The 25,472-nt window shown below is 37.2% G+C and overlaps 1 protein-coding gene across 11 annotated transcripts in view; it reads right to left on the bottom strand.

The window, feature by feature from the left end:
* Positions 1 to 25,472, bottom strand: part of LOC127971467 (rap guanine nucleotide exchange factor 2-like) — a 103,943-nt gene that overhangs the window by 46,038 nt on the left and 32,433 nt on the right. For 7 of the 11 annotated variants that reach the window (XM_052574477.1, XM_052574483.1, XM_052574487.1 and 4 more), the window contains exons 3-7: positions 24,228 to 24,284; positions 17,172 to 17,255; positions 10,273 to 10,348; positions 6,151 to 6,318; positions 1,571 to 1,588 (exon numbers count right to left, since the gene is read on the bottom strand). In XM_052574477.1, the coding sequence (XP_052430437.1) occupies positions 1,571 to 1,588; positions 6,151 to 6,318; positions 10,273 to 10,348; positions 17,172 to 17,255; positions 24,228 to 24,284 (403 nt within the window). Of the gene's footprint in view, positions 1 to 1,570; positions 1,589 to 6,150; positions 6,319 to 10,272; positions 10,349 to 13,393; positions 13,657 to 17,171; positions 17,256 to 24,227; positions 24,285 to 25,472 lie in introns of those variants that run through there. The other 4 variants (XM_052574479.1, XM_052574485.1, XM_052574486.1 and 1 more) reach the window with 2 other exon arrangements.

Genomic DNA, 25,472 nt, shown 5'->3' with positions numbered 1-25,472 from the left:
CAATCACATGGCAGCAACTCAATGCATTTAGGCATCTAGATGTGATGAAGATGACTTGCTAAAGCTTAAACCAGAATCAGAATGGAGAAGAAAGGGGATTTAAGTGACTTTGAATATGGAATGGTTGTTGGTGCCAGACGGGCTGGCTTGAGTATTTTAAAAACTGCTGATCTACTGGGATTTTCACACACAACCATCTCTAGGATTTACAGAGAATGGTCCAAAAAAGAGAAACATATCTAGTTAGTGGCAGTTGTATTGATGAAAATGCCTTGTTGATGTCAGAGGAGAAGGGGCAGACCAGTTAGACATGACAGAAAGGTGACAGTAACTCAAATAACCACTCGTTACAACCAAGTAATGCAGAATACCATCTCTGAATGCTCAACACGTCGAACCCTAAAGCAGATGGGCTACAGCAGCAGAAGACCACACTGGGTAGCGCTCCTGTCAGCTAAGAACAGGAATCAGAGGCTACAATTCGCACAGGCCCACCAAAATTGGACAACAGAAGATTAGAAACATTTTCCCTGATCTGATGAGTCTCAATTTCTGCTGCGACATTCAGATGGTAGGGTCAGAATTTGGCGTAAAGAACATGAAAGCATGGATGGATCCATCCTGCCTTGTCTCGACGGTTAAGGCTGCTGCTGGTGGTGTAATGGTGTGGGGTATATTGTCTTGATACACTCTGGGCATCGCTTAAATGCCACAGCCACCTGAGTATTGTTGCTGACCATGTCCATCCCTTTATGACTACAGTGTACCCACCTACTGATGGCTACTTCCAGCAGGATAATGCACCATGTCACAAAGCTCAAATCATCTCAGACTGGTTTCTTGAACATGACAATAAGTTCACTTTACTCAAATGGCCTCCAAAGTCATCAGATCTCAATCCAATAGAGCACCTTTGGGATGTGGTGGAATGGGAGATTGGCATGAAAAATTAAGGCAGTTCTAAAGGCAAAAGGGGGTCCAACCCAGTTCTAGCAAGGTGTACCTAATAAGGTGGCCAGTATGTGTATAATGTTGGTTCTGAAACAAAACCATAAAATATCAATGCAGAACAAAGCAAAACTAGAAACAAAACAAATCATCACTTTGAAGGGGGGTCCAAGCCATATTTAGGGACTCGTTGGGCTTGGTCCAGTAAGAAACCACCTAGCAGCCACCCTGAACACCCTAGCAACTGCATAGCAACACAATAATAAACATTATTAGCATAGCATAGCAAATCCTCTGGAATTCTAGCAACAAATTCTCCACCAGCAAGAGCCACTCATATATTACTTTTAAAAATAAAAATCTTCAATCTCAATCTCAATGTGTAACATGAAGGCTTGCAGTATAGCATCACCCACTTAACATCACTGTTAGACCAAACATTAATTTGGCAGCTTTAATATACACAAATCACATCCACACGAATAAGCCATACCGCTATGGTCACATGGCCATTAACTCTTATCGCACACACAAATAAAACCTACACACATAAAATACATAATCACAGCTAAGCAGGAAGTGACACACACAGAGGAACAGAAATAGTGAATAAGTACGATACCTGAGCCTTAACGCATTCCTGCGGAGGAGCCAGTATGAGGAGAGAAGCAGAGAAGAGGAGAGTTATTATCAGCCTGGGTTATTGAGGAGCAGAGCAGGCTCAGACAAACCCTGTTAGGCACTTTGCAAGTCATACTACGGGAAGAAGAGAGGGACACATCCTTTATAAAAGCTCAGACGCTATCAAACACAGAGGGTAGTGCACACACACACACACACACGGCCGAGAAACATGAGGCGGATGCTGAAATAAAAAGCCACAAAGCTCAAATAAAAAGGGAACTCGGCCACTTCAGGTGAACGGAAATGAAGCTAATTATGCAACCAAATACAAAGGACTGGAGGTCATTTACTATTGAACAACTGAAATGCAATGATCAGCAACCTAGGAGACACAAAAATTGGCATTCATTGACTGAGTGAGAGTCTCATGATCATTAAAGCCCCACAGTACCAGAGAGAAAGGGAAAAATACAGATTTATAGAGACAAAATGGTACCCAGTGTAAGCCAATGACAAGGCAGTCAGTGTTCACTGGTCTTAAAGTCACTATTGACAGACAAACAAATTTAATAGAAAGATTCCATGAAATAGCTTGACAAGAGCAGTTATTGAATGGCTTCATCGTTTAAAGGAAAACGCCACCGTTTTTTCGTATTCCACTACATTCTTCCCTCAACTTTGATTAGTTGATACGTACCTCTCCCATCTCAATCACTGTAGCACGTGACTCCACTATGCCAGCGTTTAGCTTAGTACCAGATTCCTTAGGATCCAAACAAGGATGAATTTAGAAGCCACCAAACACTTCCATGTTTTCCCTTTTTAAAGACGGTTACATGAGTAGCTACACGAGTAAGTATGGTGACACAAAATAAAACGTGGCAATGTTCTGAATGAATACAAAATGATAACTATAATGTATGGCGGAAGAGCATTTCGCAGCACTTCAACCTCGATGCAGTAATATCATCAGTCCAGGAAACTCCTCATGTTGGTTGTATTGACGGAAGACATAGGGAGAGGGGGAGTTTTCAGGAGTGATGATAATACTGCGCCGAGGTCGAAGTGCTGTGAAGTGCTCCGCACACTACAGCAATTAAGTGCACGCACTGAGACGGGAGAAGTACATGTCAACTCGTCTAAGTTGAGGGAAGAACATAGTGGAATATGGAAAAACTGTGCCATTTTCCTTTAATAAAAAATAATTAAGCTTTAGTTTACATTGGTTTTGAACCATAATTTAGTACTTGCTACGGAGACAGAAAAAGACTGTAAATTCTGAATTATTACAAAACTGATGATCTAACGGATCTAAATTAATTAAAATTACAATGTTGACTTCATGGGGTGTTTACAGCACAATCGTACGTGTGATATGAGTGTAAAGTCAACTAATTGAATGAAAAGCTTAGAGTTCAATTGTGTGAGGCAGGCAGTGCAGAGTACAATTATTTCACCCTGGTGCCAGAAATGGAATCAAATTAATGTCAGTCAGCAAGTCTCTATAAGGTTATTTGAGATACTCAAGGCTGATACATGAAATAATGTTTGTGAAGTGAATTTTCACCTTCGGCTATGTCTGAGAATGGAAATACCACTGTGGAAGCACTCTCAAAAACTCCCGGATTAGCTGGAATGCCCGTCAGCTTAACATCCAATGCACTGCGGTCCCTCTTGAAGATGCTACTGTCAACTTTCTTAGCCAGCTACCACTGAACTGAGAACAAAAACATGGTCCAGATCGCTTCCCACAGACCATAACAACAAAAAGGGTGCTGTTTGGGAAAACTGTGCAGCTGAGAAGATACAATGGTGGGAATCATCTGGCGGCCCCTTCTAATGTATCTCGAGGGAAAAACAATTTAGCTCAATGATCCTTGACGTATTTTGTTGTACTAAACAAAACAAGAATTTCCAAACAAGCTGAGGGAACACTGGCTTCTCTCCCGGGGGAATGGGAGGAATGCTGGGAATGAACTGCAGCAGATTTGGGGGAGAAAAATAAGGAATGTGTCTACGTGAGGGTCCAGATTTGAACATTCACGAAACATCTGTGTCAGCCAGTAATTAGATTCGGTAGAATAAACCTTTTTTTTTTTTTTCTCTCTCTCTCAAGGTGCAAAGGTGCAGAGGGAAAGACACATCAAAACTGACATGATTTTTTTTTACATTTGCTTGTCTTAGTATGAAAAAAATGTATATAAAACAAAAATACAATATAAAATGAATTGTATGCATTAGTAATAGGTTATCAAAATAAAATAATGAGCAATTAATGACAAATTTGAAAAACAAGAGTTAGCATTGGGATATATTAAGAGGATAAAGTTGACCTTCAGCTTTAAAATGTCTCAAAAATTGGTGCCAGCCCAGGGTGTAACAGTTATTGATTGTGTGGAGAGAGAGAGAAAAAAAAACTATTGTTTATAACTAATGTAAGTATTGGATATCTGAATCTTTTATTTAGTCTGAACAAAGGTAAATATACGAATACATAAATGTTTTCTTTCTTTCTCTCTCCCTGCTCTGTCTCTTTACTCAGCTGGGGCTCGATGTAGTATATCACATATACAGATGGTAGCAGAACAGTGGATTCTCACTCTCAACCTGGCCAGAGCACAGTGGGGACTGAGTGCATAAAACACCAGCACATCTTCAGCCAACACGACATACTGACTGCAAACACATAGGCAGAACACCAGCTAACACCTACAGAGAAACCATATATCAGCCGCCACAGCACAACAAGGAAAATGAACTGTGATCATGAAAACAAGGAAAGCACGTTGCACATACAGGCACAAACACATTGCATTGCTGTTTGGTAAAAATATAATTTAAGATACTGAAAGAATAGTCCAAAAGTAAGGTATAAGCATGAGGGTTATTTGATGCCAACTTGATTTTTTTGTCCATTAGTTTAAAAGAGGCAGCAATGAAGAAAGCTGAAGAAAGTTCTACATTCTATAATGACCCAGCACCCATTATAAACCTGAAAATGCTTTATAAAAACTCAGAAAAGCTTTTTAACTTTTTTTTTTTTTTTATGTACAATGCTGGCTTTAGTTTTGAGCAGCATTTTTTTCAAAGTCATAGGCTATATCCATAATGCATGCTTTCCTACCATATACCTGTAGTCGGCAAAAAACAGTATTTGAAATAACTGCTAAATTATCTACAGTGCTGCACACTTGCTAGCTTCCTAACTGTAAATACTTTTTTCTGTTAATCTTTACAAACTGATAATGTCTTTAGATGTTGCCAATGGTGCAGAAGATAAGACACAAGATGAACACAACCCCATGAAGGGATGAAGCAGTGCTAGCTAAATGAACGTATTCTTACAGTAACAGAAGAACAAATGCAAATATAGTAGCAGAGCAAAGTTCATAGGAAGAAGACAGAAATCTTGTTCCTTTCACATACGAGGAAGAGAGAAGTGGTTAATGTTACCAAAAAGAGTCCCCAACAGACTTCCAGCTATCTAAAGCTTTACATAATATTCCTGTAGCGTAAATTTTGTGAGAGGAAGATTTTGTTGTGCATCTGATGCACTGCACTGGTTATAGTGAAGAAATGTCAGCTTATGTTATGTTTCGCTTCGGCAGTGAATACACTGAATATATTACTAGCCAACATTATGCATAGACAGTGCTGGATGGATGGTATGACAGAATATACCTCGCAACTTTAGAAATGCATCAAGTGGTACTGCTTTTCCTGCATCATTTATACACCATAGATATATAAGCATAAATATTTGCACATAAAAGTTATAAAAAGAGATGAACTTGCACATATTAGCTTTTTTACAGCTTTAAATGTAATTCAGTCAGAATCAAGACTCTTGAATAGAATGTTTAATAATACTGAGTTTGTGCACAGATAACATTTGTTTAACAAATAAAAATTAATCTTATTTTTGGTTTGCATCCAAATAAAGACCATTTTACATCAATAAAGCTCTAATATATGTATATAAAGTTATTATTTGGGTCATCCAATTATTAGTATAAATATTACAAAAATCTATTGCAAAAATTAATTATATAATCACATAATCCTTCAGAAATCATTCTAAAATGCTCATTTGGTGCTCAAGAAACATTTCTTATCATCAATGCTGGAATATTTTGCAGAAAAAATTTGTAATTTTTTTTTTTTTTAGGATTTTTTGTTAAATATACAGTTCAAAAGAACAGCATTTATTTGAAAAAAAAACTTTGATCAAATTAATGCATCCTTTCTTGTTGAATTTATTGAATTATCCAAAAGATAAGCATAACTATATGATTATTTAATACATAAATCATTCATTGCACATTCCAGTGCAAATGACTATATTTATGATACCATGTTCTAAAATTGTAATATTTAACAGATTTAATCATACCATCCATCCCTATGCATAAATAACACTGCAAACAAAAAAAGAAGCTTTTGCAATGACACATTTACCAGCATGTAAACAAACTGGAAAGCAAAGCCAGACAGGTGAGGACCAGGAACAGTGACCAGTCATACAGGGGGAGGGGCAAAAGAGAAACTATACAGGTAGAGTTAAAGCATATGACTAACCGTATGGTATCCCCGTGCAACGGGCGGCTTGCCGGTGGGATATGGCTCTACGGTGTCGATGATGGTCTGTCGCTCGCCCTTCTGGTTGATCTTGCGAAACCTTCGGCGTGACTGTCGGTGCGATGCCTGCCGCTGGAAATACTCCTCATTCTCATCCATATAGTCCACCTGCAAACGGAGAAGCAATTTGAGTGAGACTCCCTCTCTCTCTCTCTCTCCTCACCCCCCCCCCCCCTTGCTGGCGCTGTTTAAAAATAGAAGTGGGTGTGCGAACCTGTCTGTGTATGTGTGTGTGAGAATATGTGTGTGTATGTGTGTGAGGGCCGAGCCTCAAACAGCTACGTCAAAGAGAGGCACACGGCAGACAGAAAGGAAAGGTAGAAAAAGGGAGATGCAGTTCCAGAGGAGCAGCTTGCAAGGCGCCTTCGGAGACGAGTTATGCATGTTATGCGGATTTAACCTTGAAATTAAGAGTTCAAATAGCAGACATGCAAAAACCAAACCGGATCAATATGTATTCTTTATCTTTGCTCGGTATTTTGTCACTGTGGCACCTAAAACGTGTAAACTGTTCTTGGCAGGTCTTTGACTGTCTGTGAACGAGGGTGGCATCATCGTACACATGATGGGTATAAATTGCATATAAAAAGGGCTGGCCACTGTGACATTATGCCATAAAAAGTGACATTATTATCCCTCTGCCTTATTTTGCTGCAGCCTCACATTTCACACCCACTCTGCCTCTGGGATTACACATCAAATCTCTTGCTACCGTACCAACCGCTGCTATGGCAACTGCCGGCGAGCGCATGCAGTGGGAATATATTGGGCGGTGTGAGCGAGTGAGAGTGCAGTATCTATATCCTGCCTTGGCCCGTAATTACAGAGCAGCATTGGCCAGTAATAACAGATGAGTTACCCAACAAGGGCACCATCAACTGTCGAGGACAGTTGCCATCGCCCAAACAGGAGATTACAATTATGCATTTGGCAGATGTTTTAAAAAGACTTATAGGGCCCTGTGAAATCCATTTGATTGTTGTTCCAAATTCACTTTTTCTGGATTCATTGTTTTTTTTGTTTTGTTTTTTTTTACTGGTTAAATTAAAGTTTAGTTAACTAGTTAATTAAATTCTAGAACAATGACCCTTTGAACAGATGAGACCAAATTGAAGATGCCTGGCCATAATGCAGCAGCACGTTTGGTGAAATCCTCACAAGAATATCAGCACAAACATCTCATACCAAAAGTCACAAATGCTGGTGGAGGGCTGATGATTTTGGGCTTGGCATGAAGCCACAGGACCTGGTTACCTCACAGTCACTGAGTTGACCATGAACTCCTCTGTATACTAAAGTATTCTAAAGTCAAATATGAGGACATCCGTCCAAAAGCAAAAGCTTGGCCAAGATTGGGTGATGCAACAGGAAAATGTTCCCAAGCACACCATCAAATCTACAACAGAACGGCTGAAAAAAAAAATCTGATATAGCCCAGTCATAGTCCAGAGCTCATCCTGACTGAAATCATGTGGTGAAAGCTGTGTACAAAAATGCCACAGACCTCAAAAAACTGGAGCTACGTTGTAAAAAAGAGTGGGCCAAAATTCTTCCAGAAAGGGCCTTTTGCACCGCAGGAACCTTTTCATAGTAACAGAACTAAATGTGAAACTATGTGCGATTTTAGTACCAGACTGCCTTTTTCGAGAACCAAATTAGCTCCTACTCCGAAGCAGGGTATAACCAGCACAACTGGTACTACCCTTTACATAAGTATACATTGATTGGCCGGATGAGTTTGAAAACACTCTCACCCGCCATGATTTGAAACACCATGTAACATACTGTAAACATTGTGTCAACTTATTTCGCAAGTATGATGAACAGCGATAAATATATGGATGCTGAAGTGCAGGCACTTGTAGCAAATGTAGCACTGCCAGTTGTCGCTGGAGATTATTAATCCTTCTTTCCATTCTTTCAATTGCTTTACGTATACGTCAACATTCCATGTCCATTATTGTGAAACCCCGCGAGACACAACAAAAACACAGCTGCGATCACAGCGTCCTCCATCCTCCTGCTGTTAACGTTATTCTTCTTTGTTAACGTTGTTGAATGCCGTGCACAAGTTACATCGCTGTCGACCAGCTTACATCACATCCTAGTACACATGGTCGGTACGAATTAGGGCTGCATGATTAATCACATGCGATTGTAAAGCTGGTTCTGTGATTAGCGGTAAATGTCCATCACCTGCTTTCAAATGGAGCGCCACTTAATAGACAGAGCCATAGTTCGCTGACAAGCTACGCAATATCGCGTTCAAAATTTGCAGATGAATTGCATGTGATTAATCATGCAGCCCAAGTGCAAATGCAATCGTTTAAATATTACTGGGAAATAGGTCGCGCAAAATCGTACCAGTACTTTAGTACTGTACATTTAGTTCTGGAACTAAAGCAGTGTGAAAAGCCCTATACAGAAAATAATTACTTAAAGTTAATGCTGCTTAAAGTGGATCTACAGGCAACTGAATCATAGGGTGTCCTAACTTTGTCACACATGGCTTTTCCATCTTGGCTTCATTTTAGTTAATCAAATAATGACACTGTGTTGTGATATGTCATGTCATATTGTTCAAAAGTTTGGAGTAGGCAAGATTTTGTTTTTGAAAAAAGTATATGCTCATCCAAGGTGGCATTTACAGTATTTGGCCAAAAATCAGTTAAAAAAGTAATACTGTTGCTCATTATATATATATATATATATATATATATATATATATATATATATATATATATATATATATATATATATATATATATATATATATATATATATATATATGCAATTAATTCCTGTGCTGTTATGGCAATGCTAGATTTTCAATGTTAAAAATGAAATAAGCATTCTAAAATTCTAATTTGGCACTAAAGAGATATTTCTTACTATAATTAATGCTGAAAAGACTTTAACTGCCTTTTCTTTTGGAACTTTGATTTATATCTTTGATTAACAGAACAATTTTTTAACAAATATATTTTGCAACATTTGAAATGTCTTTACTGTCACTGTTGATCTTATAAATGTGTTCTTTCTATTTAAAGTATTATTTTTGTAATACCTTACTGACCACCAACATTTGAACAGTAGTGTACTCAGCATGCAGAAACATATACAGGAGCACATTGAGTCACATGTCGGCATATTTCCATGCCACCCCGAGAGCTTAACCAAATCCGAGGCTGCAAATGTAGATACGAAGGGTCTTTCTTTACTCATGAACATACATCATGAACTGAATATGGAATATATTAGGACGCACAGAAGTGCTTGGGTTCCTAAATATAATCGTTTTAGGTTTTTTGGCAAGGCGAGAGCACTGAATTAAGGCCATGTCGAACATTAACCGCAGTGGGCTGAGTAATTTAAGAGGAACGAATCCACAATGAAATTTGCTTGTGGTAAAATGTAAACAAGATGCCAAATTCAAACTGAGAAAGAGACAGATGTGTAGGGGTACAGAAACATTTATATGCTATTTATCATCAAAGAAGTGGTTTCAAAATGTAACTTTAGTCTGGCTCACCTGATGCTAAACAAAACTAGAAAGCACACAATTAAAATCAGTCTCAACCCCTCAACACTGATTTTAAGTACTTACTGTAGTATGTTAAAACATTCACAAAGCCCATAGTCGGGGTGATTTCAAATGCATTTAAGCATTTATAGTATATAAGACATGTCTTTGTGGTCAAATGCACAACATTTTATAGTGTTTCTATCTCGAAGAAGTAGACCATCAAAAAAAAATCTAAATAAACTAGTCAGCTCATGTGCAAAGTAACAGTTGGTTTGAAGGTCAACCATTATTTTCTATCCAGCCATCACATTTTCTTCAGAAAAGGGCTTTTATTCAATGCATTGGAAAGAGCTGAAATTCTTATCTGCCAATGTAATGTCAAATCTGACCTTGTGTGTACCCCTGGGGGTAAAAGCATAGCACACTGTGGGAACCACAGGGGAAAAGGAATGAAACTACAGCACAAAACAGCAATTACATAGTGTGATTAGTAAGAGTTTGAAGTCAAGATGATTAGCTGGTACATGATTACTCACCACAATCATCTCGGATGGCTCCAGAACGATGCACTCGCATCCACGGCGTAAACTCCCAGCAGACCTTTTCCCAAAACTAGAGGAGAAGAACAGGAGAGAGAAAGGTTATAAACCGCTCGACCAATTATGGAATCCTGGGATTCTGTGGGAATGAAAGCGTGCTCAGAAACCGAGTCGGAGGAGCACATATCCACACATTTGTGGCAGTGTTCCTGGTCTAGGCAGTAAGGTTCCACTGGGAAAGAAACTACGACCAGACTGGAAAATTCCACCAAATGACATCACGGCCTAATGAAAGAAGTACAGTGCAAAGTGATGAAGCGTTTGAGTAGCAACACAAAAAACTCTATTGAAAATGGAAAAGTGAGGTGGAGTTCCACACAAGATAAAGACAAATACTGACTCAAGGTGGACATGCCTGAACATTTTTAAATAGATATTTAATATGTGCCCCTGGACCACAAAATCAGTCATAAGTAGCACAGGTTTATTTCTAGCAACAGTCAACAATGCATTGTATGGCTCAAAATGACAGATTTTTATCAGATATTAAGTAAAGATCATGTTCCATGAAGATATGTTGTACATTTTCCTATCGTAAATATATCAAAATGTAATTTTTTAGTAATAATAATATGCATTGCCAAGAACTTCATTTAGACAACTTTAAAGGCGATTTTCTCAATATTTATATTTTTTTGCACGCCCAGATTTCTAATAGTTGTATATTAGCCTAAATATGGCCCTATCCTAACAAACCATACATAAATGATAAGCTTATTGATTCAGGTTTCAGATGATGTACACATCTCAATGATAAATTGACCATTACGACTGTGGTCCTGGGTCACATTTATGGACTTCACTAAATCACTTGCAAAGTAAGAGAATAGCATTTCTGGGGGCAGTCCTGGCCTAATGGATAGAGAGTCAGACTTGTAACCTGAAGGACGTGGGTTCAAGTCTCAGGTCCAGCAGGGATTGTAAGTGGGGGGAGTGAACAACCAGCGCTCTCTCCACCTTCAATACCACGACTGAGGGGAGACCCTTGAGCAAGCCACCAAACCCCCAACTGCTCCCCGGGCGCCACAGCATTGGCTTTCCACTGCTCCAGGTGTATGTTCACGGTATGTGTGTGTGTTCACTGGAGTGTGTGTGTGCTCACTGGAGTGTGTGTGTGCACTTGGATGCGTTAAATGCCGAGCACAAATTCCGAGTATGGGATACCACACTTGGCCACGTCACTTCACTTTAACTTTCTTGACTCCATTCCCTCTCTTCTTCACACAATAATTGTCTGTCTTTACTACATTAAAAGCAAAAAGAAAATAAATAGGAAAAAGGAAAAACTTAATGTCACTAAAACAATTAAAGGAGAAAAATTAGATACAATTAAATAAAATAAAAATTGGTTAGAGGTCATGTGCAAATCAAACAAAAATGTAATTTGTTTAACCATCTCAACTTAGTCTTGCATAAAAACAAGATGGGACTAAACAGGTTCCAATTCTGTTTGGTGCCGATTGCACACGCCACCCTTCCTCTGGTGTTCATTTACCATTAATGCTGCTTGTAAGACACTTTTTGCAGCTGAATGAGCTGCCAGGTGACACTGTGGTCCAAAGATGACACACATGCTTACATCGGTTTAGCTGGGTGAGAGGTCAGAAAAACCGCTACATAGACTTCAGAAAACTGTGACTGACAAAGCAAGGCTGATTTTACTACAGAAAAAAACTCATGCATGCTGCTTTAAATGTTTACATTAGTAAAACAACACTTACTATTATATAGATACTTGTACACTGTAAGGTTTACTGTGGAAGTGCAGCTGGCAGATATAGTAACTAGCTAATATGGTTAGACTAACAGGTGCGATTCCCTCTAAATACATTCTAAGACCACACACAATGAGCACTGTGTGAGTGTTGTAATGCTGTTTGACTTCTCTTACAGGCTTCTATTCAAATACACAACCTCAAGACTCGTTCATGATATAGATAATGATAAGGATGGGTATAGTTGGAAACCGCATTGAAAAGTCAAGTATAATTTAAACTGCAAAAAAGGGTAGATGTGATGCCTCTTGGGGGGGGGGGGATGGCCAGTTGCGAGTGCTATCAAGACATTGTTTATGAAGTGCACCGCTGTCCTGTTGGTTTTCATTCACTGGACACCTGGACAAAATGCAATAATAATAAAAAAAAAAAAAAAAAATATATATATATATATATATATATATATATATATATATATAAAATTTGTTTGTTTGTTTTTTTATGTGCTTAGAGAAAAAAAAAAAACACTAAATGAAAAGAGAAAGGTTTTATCAGGCTTATAGAATCTCAAAGTCTAAAAAAAGAAATCATTCCCTGTAGAAGCCAGTAAAAAAGAAGAAGAAAAAAAAAAAAAACCCTTAAAAATTATATTAACACAAGGCATTCATATAAATCATATGTCAGACATTGCACCACATTCTTTGGGGAACTGAACTCCCAGATTCCATATTACACAACATTCCGGGTGTCTGGAATGTGATTCTGTGACGAACGTGGCAGGCACTCACATAAAGCAGAGAACATAGGGGTCTCCAAAGTAAATAAGCCTCTTTTTCATCTCTCCATATTACGCAGAGCAAAGATTAAAGAGCAGTTATGCAAGTGCTGTCAGTGGGGAAGTCAGAGGGGAGAAGGAACACATTGGAAGGCTTAAGGGTTTGCTGAAGTACAGTAGAATGGTAATGCAATAACAGGATTCTACAGAAACGCTTCAGTGAGTGCTAAACAGCTCTGCTGCCTCCCAGATCTGCACTTGCAGACACATGGCAACATAAAGCAAAGTAAACAGCATTTCAGCAGCACCAGATCAACCCCAAACTGATATAATGCAAGGATCAAGATGCTTGAGGCTTGATTACTTTAACCAGCATTATAATCAGATACAATTATAATACCATTAATTAATTCAAATATATATGTAAAGTCCTATAAATAGTTATTTGTTGGAAAGTTTGTTCATAAAAAAAAAATAATAATAATTCTTACAATTATCTAACTGTGCACTTAAAAACGAAAATAGTACACAATATGTATAAAAACAAATAAATAAAAAACAGATGTACCTGAAGATGAGAGAGTTGTTACAAAATATGTCCAATGAAATCCATAAACATTCCCGGCTTCTTGAAAATCACTTCTACCTCAAATGTGTTTTAATATTCATACCCACACACTGCTACCACACTAAACACTAACATGATATCCTGAACGCCACATGATAATCCAACTTCACGTACACTGCACTCTGTTCTGACAGCTCCGTCTACTGCCTTCATCTTACGAGAGTATGCGCTGGGGAACGTGCGCTCTTGAGAGTCAGTAGTGATCGACTGAAGCCAACATTCCTGCCTGCCTCTTACTTCCTGTGGAGCCAAGAGGGAGGGGTTGACCTCCACCCACAAACAACATGACCTCCCAACTTAACTCAAGACCTGTAGTGATCAGAGCAAGAAACACCCAGAAAAACTCTGAAGGGCAACCTGGGGAATAGTAAAGAGTAAAAAAAAAAAAAAAAAAAAAAAAAACTGAAGGATACCTTCGATTTAAAAAAAGCACTATTCATAATCCCCCCCAAAATTGTACAATCATAATTAATTATAATTACAATTAACAATTACAAAAAGTTAAAATTCACAAACATACCACTAATAATAACTAAAAGTGAGTTAAGAAATTGTGGCTAAACGACAAATGAGGCATGTTAAAACATGTAGGGGAGTAACTTGTATCGTCTGGGACTGAGTCACATATCAAACGATTCAGATTATATTCTCATGAAGTAAATTCATATCACTTCAGGGAGGAACAGTAAGGCTTTCAAAGCACTTCCATGGGAAAACAACCTGGGAGTTCACATGTGGTTAAGTGGAATAAGATAATAATAAAAAACACATCTAACTGAAACTGAAAGAATTTAAAAGCTTGCATTTTAGAAAAACTTTTTATCTGTAAATGAATAATAAAAATTTAAAATGTGAGCATGTTACTAAAGTCAATTCAATTGAAAAGTTTCTGGTTTGTTTTGTTAAACCATAGTGCAATGAAAATATGAGGGACATGTACAACTTTAGTACAAATCATAAAAAAAAAAAAAAATAGTACATAATCTAGTAGTGAAAACTCCTTTAGTACCTTGTACCACATCAAAGTGTCTCAGCTAACAAAAATATTTTCTAAGAACATTTTCCTAACATACTTATTAAGGTTATTTATGAATGTTTTCTGAACATTTTTTTTTTTTTTTTTTTTTTTTTTTTTTACGTTTCAGAAAACATTTCTGTAACATAAATGGAACATTCAAATTGTATAATTTTGCAAACATCACATGATCACTTCTGAATGTGCTTCTGAAACAAGTCTAAGAAACAAAATTTGGTCCTGGAGAGCTGCAGTCCTGCAGAGTTCAGCTCCAACTCTGAAAAAAGCCCTCACCTGCCTGTAGTTCAGTAATCCTGAAGACACAGATGAGCTTGTTCAGGTGTGTTTGATTAGGGTTGAAGCTGAACTCTGCAGGACTGCGGTTCTCCAGGACAGAACTTGCCTACCCCGGGGCTAAAGTTTTGATAACCTTCTATTAACATTACTGGAAAAATGTTCATAACTTTGACAGAATCTTGCTAGAACATTAGCCAAAGTTCTGAGAACGTTCCCTGTTGAAACAGACAGTATGCCATATTTGTACCATGGTAAAGCACGGGTAAAAATCTCTAGAAACTGTGGTTACTAATGTTTTCCCAACTCTTGCAGTCAGGAATAAGAAAACAAAGGATTTAGTTGAGGATCAGACTGAACAGAGTTTATAACAATAGAAACTATTGTTGGTAGTTAAGCCTGTAAAACCATTTTAAAGGACTTGGACTTGTTGCCTAAGTACTGGCATGAGCACCAGGTGGTACTGCCACCTCAAACTCAACTCTGACTTCTCCCAGCACTCTGAACACCATAATGCTTTTAATGCTGTGCATTTAAACACTTGCATGCTGCAGGTGCGATTAAACAGAAGCGTTACCCAAAATCTGCATTCAAATGAGACTGTTTTTGTTTGGAAAGAAACTGGAAGAAAATATCTGGCTGGCGTTGTACTGAAAGAAGCCGATAAGATGTTTCTACAGATCTGGTCTGTCTCAGACAAGAATCAGCAGACAGGGTAGCTGTGATGCCTCTTGGGGGAAAAAAAAAATGGCCATTTGCGAGTGCTATCAAGACATTGTTTATGAAGTGCACCGCTGTCCTGTTGGTTTTCATTCACTGGACACCTGAGTCACAGTCTATTACAGGAGCAACACATCACAGCTCTCTCCACGAAGCCAAACGAGAAAGTGAGGGAGGGAGAGACCTGCTTTTTTCATTGCCATGGTGATAAAATGACATATTCCCAACTGCAAGCCAATTCTAGTGCATTTCTGTCAAGTGTTTTTGTACAGCTTGCTATGCTTTTAAATTACGCCCAGTCAATATGTTTCTTTCTGTATGTACACTTCATTTGTGTCACGCCGAGTTCTATGCTACTACATTTAGATTGTAGTGTGCAAAATATTGATCCTCGATAAATATGGTAGTCTTCATTTGTATATGTGGTCTTGCTAAAGTAGTCAAATTATGAATCTTTCAAGCAGGGGTGCACGATAGGATTATTTTTTTTTTCACTTTTATGTGTTTATGATTTTTATGCACTTTTTTATATGTTCTACATTTCATGTATTTATGTAACATTTTCTACAGTCAAAATACATTTAGAATGAATAATGAGGAACAAACAGAGTGATAAAAACTACACTGCATAACTGTCCCTGGTATCATGCCGTTACTTGCCTGATAAGTAAATAATTGAACACAAAATAGAAATTTGACATTTTAATTACCTCAACATGACTAGCAGTACCTGCTTGAGCGCTCCGTTATCAGTTGTAGCAGTTGTGGTTGTATCAATAACAGACCTCTAGATGGCGCGATTGAAGATACTTGTAGGGAAAATATTTTTCCCTACAAAACCGGTGCCTGGCTGAAAAAGTTTTGGAGCCACTGGCCAACTCAAACAACTCATACGGCCTACCTCATCAGGTAGTTAAATAAAAAACTGCTCTTGAGCCCTTTGTCACTTTAATCGGACTAAATAAGCTTTTTTTTTTTTTTGCACTAAAAATCTTTTATCTGCACTATTGTTCACTTCATTGTTTTGCACTCTATCTGTCATTTGCCTTGTGCTGCTTTATTTAACTTTATTTTAAATTTTATTGTCTTTTTTTTACATTCCCTTATTGTATAGTTGCATCTACATTTTATATTTGATCTAGATTTTTAGGCTTTAATGTTAATGTTATCTATATGTCATAAAAAAATAATTAAAAAAAATAAACCATACTCATAAAAGTAAAAAAATAATAAAAATAATGCATCTGAAATTCCAAACATATTGCAAAAATTGTCCTTAACTAAATAATAATCAAAATGATAATAATAAAAAAATACAGTGGCTCTTTGAAGGTACTTTCATTAAATGCACATTTAACCAAATTGGTCCCAGTCACATTTTTTGATGTGTGCATCTACATTTGGACCATTTAAATTGCAAACTAGGATGAGGACATGCACCGAGATGGATATTTACTCTTCTTAAGGTCAAGTGTTACATATTTTGTTTATTCAGAATTGGGCTTTACATTTCCAAATCAGTTCCAAATCATGTTCAAATTCCAAATTATTTGTGAGAACTTTTAGAGAAAGAAGGAAGGTACAAGCTTAACACAAATAACAGGATAATGGAAAGGGTATTTAGGGTGTGTTTTCTCATTTCTTAGTGTGAATGTTTGATATTTGATGGCATTCAGGTAAGAGACATACCTGGAGCGTGGCAGGAACATGGACTCTTTGATGAAGACCGATCCAGAAAGCAGAATGTACCAACACGTGCCAATGTCATCCGGACTGTGGGACAGAAAGAAAAATGTCACACAGATTTCAAAAGGAAACAAAACATGCTTATTTCTAACATGCGGCCTGGTTTGCTGTATGGTTAGAGCAAAAGTAGCTGACACAGATGCACATAACATCAATGCTTAATGTAAACACTGTCATCAATTTTTGTTCTGTGATTTTACTCCTTTGCAAAGAAAAAAAGACAACATAAGGAAAACAGTGGACAGAGTGACCAAACGGCCAAGTGTGAAACACACACCATCTCTCTTCCTCTTGGAAGTGATGCCAATTGAAATATGACTGCTTGATTTATGTGTGTGTGTAGGAAATAACACACTGACACACAATCCCCCTTAACACTCCTTTTTTTTCAGGTCACAGAGCATTCAGAAATGTAAGACATCTTCGGAGGCATGCTGGGTCGACGCCAGAGACGTCCTTCTAGCTCCCGGCGAGCCCTGCTCCATGTCTGCCTCTCCAGCAAGTGTTAAAAGTGGAAATGTGAAAAGAGGAGCAATCCAATGAGCAGCGGACATCTTGATCACTGAGTCAGAACGGCCGATACACACTCCAGTGGGATAACAAGCCCAAAGCAGTGCTGGGGTTTATGAGCTGATAGACACTCCTAACATGAAGCAAATAACCCAGCTATCACACTACACTGCACACTTCATTATTGCACATTTTAATAGTGCTTGTTTTTCATCCGATTTAATACGTTTTGTCTGCACTGAGATTCCTTGTACATCTTCATCTTATCACACGATTCATTGGAATACTCAATTCTGATTGGTCTATAATATTAGAGTGCAACAGTCAGGTTGTTATGCTATTTTAAATCACCAAATCTTGGATTTAGTAATTATTTTTATTTTTCAGCTGAGGTGGATAAGCTCAGATCAATCAGTTCCAAAACTGCGTGATCTCATTCCACAGCATCTGAAATGTTATGATCGTTCTGAAATTCCTGAGCAAAGTCTGTCATCTAAGTATTTCTGTATAATATCTTTTACACAACTAAATTCCCAAACAGCAGCATGCATCCGCCTCTGAAAGCAATGACATCATTTATTGTGTTTCGTCTTCGTTTTGTTTTTAGATGATATAGCCTACATGACGAAGTATGTTTTTAGAAGCCGTTTTAATGATATTCCTTGATAAAATTCCCAAATCTTCTTGTCTTGTGTTTTAATATATTATTGACTAACGTTATATGAAGATGACAAATTATGTGATTTTAATAAATGAGCATTGGCTGAGGTTGAGTGTGTGCTCTTCTATTTTTTTTCTTTTTTTTTTAACAACTGCCTAAAATCAAATGATAATGCAAGGAAAGAGTAGCCTATGGCATAATTGTGACCTATGTTTAGCGGAATCCATTGTGGGATTTGTCAATGTGATGCATAAAGTGTTTCAAATGTAGGCTATTACAGTATATACACATATATTTATATATATATTTTTCTTACTATCTTTTGGGGGGTTCTTGCTTTTAGACTAGTCGACTAGTCGGATACAAAACCTCCATTTAAACGACAGTCAAATTAGTCATTGCGCACATCCCTAATATTTTGCAATAACACAAAAAAAAGTTGTTTTGATACATACAATCACCAACTTTAAATGAATATTTTTTTTTCACAATGCTTCAATAGGATGCTTAACAATGCTTCAATTCTTGAATTATTATAATGATTATTTTCATGTTCAGATTTTCTAATAATTTTTTCTTTAAATCAAATTTTGTAATGTTTTGCATCTCCTCATAGCTGGTTGGTTTGGTTCATAAATTATAATTTGAAAAAAATCCTATGAGAAAAATACTTCCAGAACCAAGGCCACTCTTTTTCCTAATCTTCTCCGTCATCCAAAGCAAATCTGTATATCGGAAAGCTCGTAATTGAAACCTGTGTCTCTCGTATCACACCGCAGAATTACGTTTAGGTTTCATACAAACTGCTGGAATCTTGTGTGGCTGTTATGGATTGCAGTAAAAATAGCATCAAAGAACACCAGTGTTAATATTTCTGTAGTACAGTTTCAGTATTCGTTTTGTTGCTCTGACGTTCAGGTTGTATATTGCAATAGGTATTTCTTATCTTAGCAAAATCATATAAAGATACAACTATAATTTGAACTCAATTCAAAGTTTCACATTTACATATTCATTAGTTGAGTAGCCTTCATACATTATACCTTAATTAATTAACATTATTTAAAAGTCCACATTTGTTGAAAGATGTATTTCCACAATCATATAAGTACAACCATACTTCTCCAAACTTCTGGATAAACGAAAATCCTACACATGCACACACTACATCGTCTCTATAGGACTAATGAGGCAGCTCCTGACTGCTCTCAAACGCAGCACGAAGGCTGCTTGCTTTTTTTGTTCTCTTTCTGCATCACTCCCCTTCATCATTGCCGCTTCTGCTCCCTCTTTTAATCGTTTTTCCCGAGCGTGCGCAGACAAAAAACGAAACACTCAATTATTAATCAGCAGAATGCACAGAGAGAAGGAGAGAGCGGGAATGATGGAGGGTGAGACGGAGAGCGTGAGGATGTTCTGCACCATCAGCGGAGCAGCGCTGACTGAACTGGGTCACTGAAACACTCTTTCAACGCTCATCAAATGCTCATCAAGCACACAGCACCAGCCTCCAGCCCCTCAGGAAAGAATGGGGAGCACAAATGAGAGCAGAAAGTCAGGCAAGGTTTTGAGGAATATGGACTTCATGCATTCATCCTTGGGGGTTATTTATCTGCTAATCTTCGGTCAACCGAAAAAGGAAAATCTTGGTTTAAAGGTTACAATTTCTATTTTAAATTGTAAACATTTACAACTAACTTCATTAAATATAAAGATAACTAAACCACCTTAAATGTTTAAATTGTAACTGTTATCTTTGACAGCCATAGAATATTAAATTCTAAAATGAAAATAATATAGAACAATTAAGTGGTATAATTGCAAAATTACTGATATCGTTATAGTACTTCCATTAATAGTTAAGGCATTAATGTCTGCCCACAAAACCAGGACTGGCTCTACACCCCTTTATCTAGATTCATTACTTCACATTTATGTGCTCTCTAGAAACTTGAATTCTGCAAGTAAATGTTGCTTTATTGTGCCATCCCATAGAGGCACAAAATCACTTTCACAGACTTTTACATTAAATGTTCCCTCCTGGTGAAATGACCTGCCCAACATCTCAACATTAGCTTGCTCTATTCTTTTACTATTCTGTCTGTTTTATTTTTATTATTGTTACGTGTACTACGTTATGCAAACTGAGACTTGCTGTGGTACTTGCATATCTTTGCTCTTTTGTTGATGTTGATTGCTTCCATTGTCCTCATTTGTAAGTCACTTTGGATAAAAGAGTCCGCTATATGACTAAATGTAAATGTAATATTTAATGAGTGGTTTTATGAAAGTTTAATCATTGCAAAAAATGCCAAAATTACAAATAATCTTAAATGTGTATTTAAATCAAGCAAAGACACAACTATCCATGTTGATGTGCCTGCATTTCTGGTCTGAGCTGTGTGTTTGTGCCCAGCGGCATGTCTAGGCATCTCTGATGGGAGTCCCAGCAGGAATACAGAGAGAGAGTGATGAGGAGAGGGAAACCTTCTCTGTACCAGCTGGTGGCCACGACTGTAGGAGAGAACCCTTCTGCTGAGCTGTTTCTCTGTGTGTGTGTGTGTGTGTGCGTGTGTGTCCATCAGACCAGGGTAGAGAATGATGGATCACCCATGCCACTACAGAGCAGCACTCCTGCATGCACACACATACATACAGACACACTCTTATGTGAATGTTGCCTGAGTACTCAAAGACAACAGCTATTCTTACACACATAAAAGGCTTTTATAGGGTTTTATTTCTATTGAGGCTGTTCAGTGTAGAGATGACAGGATGACAGCAGCCTTACCAGAGAACTCAGTCATCTTCCTATAAATCTCACAGAGACTGTGCATTCTACAATGAGAAATATAAGTTATATGGTAAATTATTTATCAAAATTATGATTTATTTAATCTTCCGATCATTTTCAATAGATACTACATCAAATTTGTTTTTATTTTGTGTTTATATATAGCCACTACCATTCAAGGGGTGTAATAGTTCACAAAATTCACGGTTTGGTTGGATACAACCCAATGGTGTCATGGTTCAGTATGGTTTCGATTAGGCCGGGGAGTGGTGGTGTTGGAGGTAATTGCGCACAGTGAAATGTTGGAAATATCTGTTTTAAACCATGAATACGAGCTAGGGCTGGACGATAAATTGATAACAATAATTATCACAATATAATTTCCTGGATAAAACGATATGAAGAGATAAATGTTAGATTTAATGTTTATGCGCCAAAAGCGGACCGAAACAGCGACTCATTTGAATCATGCCACATTTCTTGTAGCAGAAATTTTGGATATTCACACTGAATTTTAATAAAAGATTAATGGTATATTCAGTAATTGTGTATTTGTGATTAGGCTGTAGCATGTGTTCATTTATACTGAATGATTTTAGACAACTGTTCCTCATACAAATAGGCTATAGAAAAACCATATAGTTATATTTTTACCATGGTATTAATGTGCTGTGTGTGTGGTTTTAATGGTGTTTATCATAATTTAAATGTATGCTACTATGCGAGACCAATGATTAATAAAAGAAAATAAAAACTTGGTCAGAATAAACTCAACCATATAAAACTGAGGTTGCTACAATTTTGTTGCTCAATACGAACACTTTTATTGTTACTTTGCTAGTATTGTGATAACTATTGTGAGATCGAACATTAAAGCAATTAAAGAAGAAATTTCTGGAGCTTCACACATCTAGTAAGTAGTAAAAAAATGTTACTTTATTGATCACTCTGACATAAATCACAGAAATTATCTGTATCAATTGTCAACTAAAACAGAAAAATTATGTCTTCATGTATGATGTGAATGTCTAATTCTTGTATAAGAGCATAATTAGCATGAACATGAAAAAAAGAGTCCCCGAGCAAAGTTCCCTGATGTTGTCAACTTGTTTAACAAATGTAAACACTGCTTAAATATTATTTACAGAAAGCAGAAATCAATGTGACCCAGTAACAACGTTAAAACTTTTATCACTATAATTTTTAGAAACCCCAGTGTGATATTATTGTCCTTCGAACCTGATCAAATATAAAGCATAAAAGACTTGCCTTTATAGCATCTCGGAAAGCATGATGTTTGTGTATTTGGCACTAGTGCTTCAGAGGCTGTTGCAGTGGGAGTGGTTTGTTCCTGAGGGAAATCAGCAGCAGAAGCACACAAGTCTGAAGATTATTATTAGTGCTGAGCTTTAAACCAGCGAGCTGTCTAATAAAAAAACAGTGGAGTGAGTCGCTGAGGAACAGCGTCTAGGCTGGTATAGCAGACTCAGTGGAGTGTTAGTACTTAAATAGTCTGCCACCGGGAGTTTTGAGAGTGTATAGATGAAAACAACCTCCTAAAACAGAGGACTATACAAATCCACAACTATTAGATAAACCAACAAATATTAGCAACAGCCTATTAGACAAGTGAGACAAACTTACGATCCAAAAGAAAGTTTGTGTCATCTCCAACCATCTCCAATGCATTTGTTTTGCCAAATTGTTGTCTAATTCAAGACACGATAACTTTTTTGCAGCTATTTTTTTATTTTAATTTTTTAGATGAATTGAGAGCTTTTAATTTGAAAAGCTTTTAATTTGTGTAGCTATCTAATATTATATACTTTGCAACCAGCGACAACTTTGTTGCAGATAAAACACACTAATTCACAAAACTAGGTAGGATAAACACATAATTGTAATCTTCTTTCTATGCCTTATTTTCACTGTCGACGTTCCTTTGTAGTCTCTGATAGTGCCATTTTTCTCTCACCAGTTAGTTAAAGTCACTCACGTAAAAAAAAAAAAAAAAAATTGTTTGCTTGAACTATTTTTTTTCTAGGTGGAAGCTTTGCGTTTGTTTTGATAATAAAATATTAAAACCTCGATTCAAAGGTTTTTTGCTACGATTGTTTTGTACGCTGTAATGGATTATAAGAGAACAAAAAAACTGGTAAGGTTTTAAAACATTTTCATCTTAATTCTTTTATTGCCTTAATTATTCTATAGTGAAATGTTGTGTAAATATGTGATTTGACTTCACCGTTTACCTTAAATGTCCGTTTAGTTTGAATTTGCCGCTTGCTCGCAACTGCTGTCTTCACGGAAGCTGTGCATTCAAATTTCATTCAATTTCATTTGCATTCAATATTCTGCATCTAATTATTAACTCATGTGGCAATTAGCCATGTAATAAATATTGCCCTATCCTAACAAACCATACATCAGTGGCTTATTTATTCAAAAGCTTATTTATTCAGCTTCCAGAAATCTCAATTTAGAAAAATTGACCCTTATGACTGTTTTTGTGGTCCAGGGTCACATAAAATCCAGGGTGTGTGTGTGTGTGTGTGTGTGTGTGTTGGGCAGGACCAGAAAAAAAGCAAGAAGTGTTTGGCACCAGACAAATCCAACATAAACTTTGGACAGCAATGAGAGGATACAAGCAAGGACTTTTTAAAAACACACGTCAGATGAAGGGCAGATCTAAAGTGGGTCAGTGTGTCTTAGATGTTGCAGATCAATAGCTGTGTGTGTATCACCCAGAAACCCTGTATTCCTCATAATGCCATTTTCAGCTAGGATTCTCATTATAACACAACAGAAGGCTCATGCAGCGCTGAATATAACACTTTTGCTTCAGCGAGTTCACATCTCACCTTTGTGATTTGATAATTCTTCTCAAAAGCGGGCTATATTTATCATCGCTTCTGGAGTGGCACGATCTTTGAAGATTATTTGTGGTTATGCATTGCAAATCCTATAAAGGCTTACAGAAGCATAATGGCTTTAAACAAAAGGAAATTGGATGGAAAGCATGGTTGTTACTCACTAATAGAGCACTTCGTTGGCTTCATGTCTTTCGTAGCGGACGGTTTCACACATTATCCTGGGGAAAAAAAAGAGGACAAGAGAAAGAGAGAACCATAAATCAGTGACAAATCCAAACTTAATGGTTCCAAAAGAAGCAATGAACCTCATATTTTTGTCTGTGATTATGAAATATCGTGTTGTGAAACCAAAATGGATTTCAGGACGAAATGTCTCGAGGATATTCAGGTCTGGTTGGCATTCCGTTTGAAAAGAAAGAAAAAAATACAGGCCGCCTGTTGTGAAGAACAACAAGGACCAAACCAAACTCTGTTTGTGCATGACATATTTCAGTTTTGGTTTATGCCAGAAGTGCTGTTTAAGCAAACTCGGATGCATCGCCACAGAACAAAACAATCCAAAGGACAAAAACATTCTTCAAAAGACATTCCTTAAAGTTCAGCTCGGTTGGGGGGCAGAATGTCAACCAAGTCCATCTGACGCATTCCTGAAGATGTGTACAGACCAATGAAGGGGATTTGGAGGGGTCAGGTAGGGTTAGGAATGTTCTAGAACACTGTGGTCAAGTAGCAAAGTATTTTCCCCCTAATATTCACATCCACATGAGTATAAACATAATGACATGAAATCCTTGAGAGGGTCATTCTGAGGTCGATTTAAGAGTTCAGATAACAATGCAAATACCTTAAGCCAAAACTCAAATCATTAACCCCATTAATAATCGGAATATCTGATTAGTTCGTTAATTACTCACCCTCATGTCGTTCCAAACCCGTAAGACCTTCATTAATCTTCAGGACACAAATTAAGATATTTCTGATTAAATCCAAGAGAAAGATTTCTGTCCTGCATAAACTGCAATGCAACTGCAACATACAAGGCTTAGAAAGTAGTTAGTCCATGTGACCTCAGTGGTTCAACTGTTATTTTATTTACATTTTTGTTATCTTTGTGGACAAAAAATAATGGAAGAGAAGAAATTGTTGAATAAAGTATTATTTTATTTCCTTTACACACAAAAAGTATTCTCGTAGCTTCATAAGATTATGGTTGAACCTCTACAGTTGATGACACATGGATTATTTTAATGATGTCTTTACTACCTCTCTGGGCCTTGTACGACGAAGTTCCATTGCTGTCTATGGAGGGTGCGAAAGAATGACCTCGGATTTTATCAAAAATATATCATTTGTGTTCTGAAGATGAACAAAGGTCTTTCTGGGTTTGGAACGACATGAGGGTGAGT

This window comes from Carassius gibelio, chromosome B14, assembly GCF_023724105.1.
Source record: "Carassius gibelio isolate Cgi1373 ecotype wild population from Czech Republic chromosome B14, carGib1.2-hapl.c, whole genome shotgun sequence".
Lineage (NCBI taxonomy): Eukaryota > Metazoa > Chordata > Actinopteri > Cypriniformes > Cyprinidae > Carassius > Carassius gibelio.
Note: the sequence above shows the minus strand (reverse complement) of the source record. Positions and strands in the feature narration are given on the sequence as shown.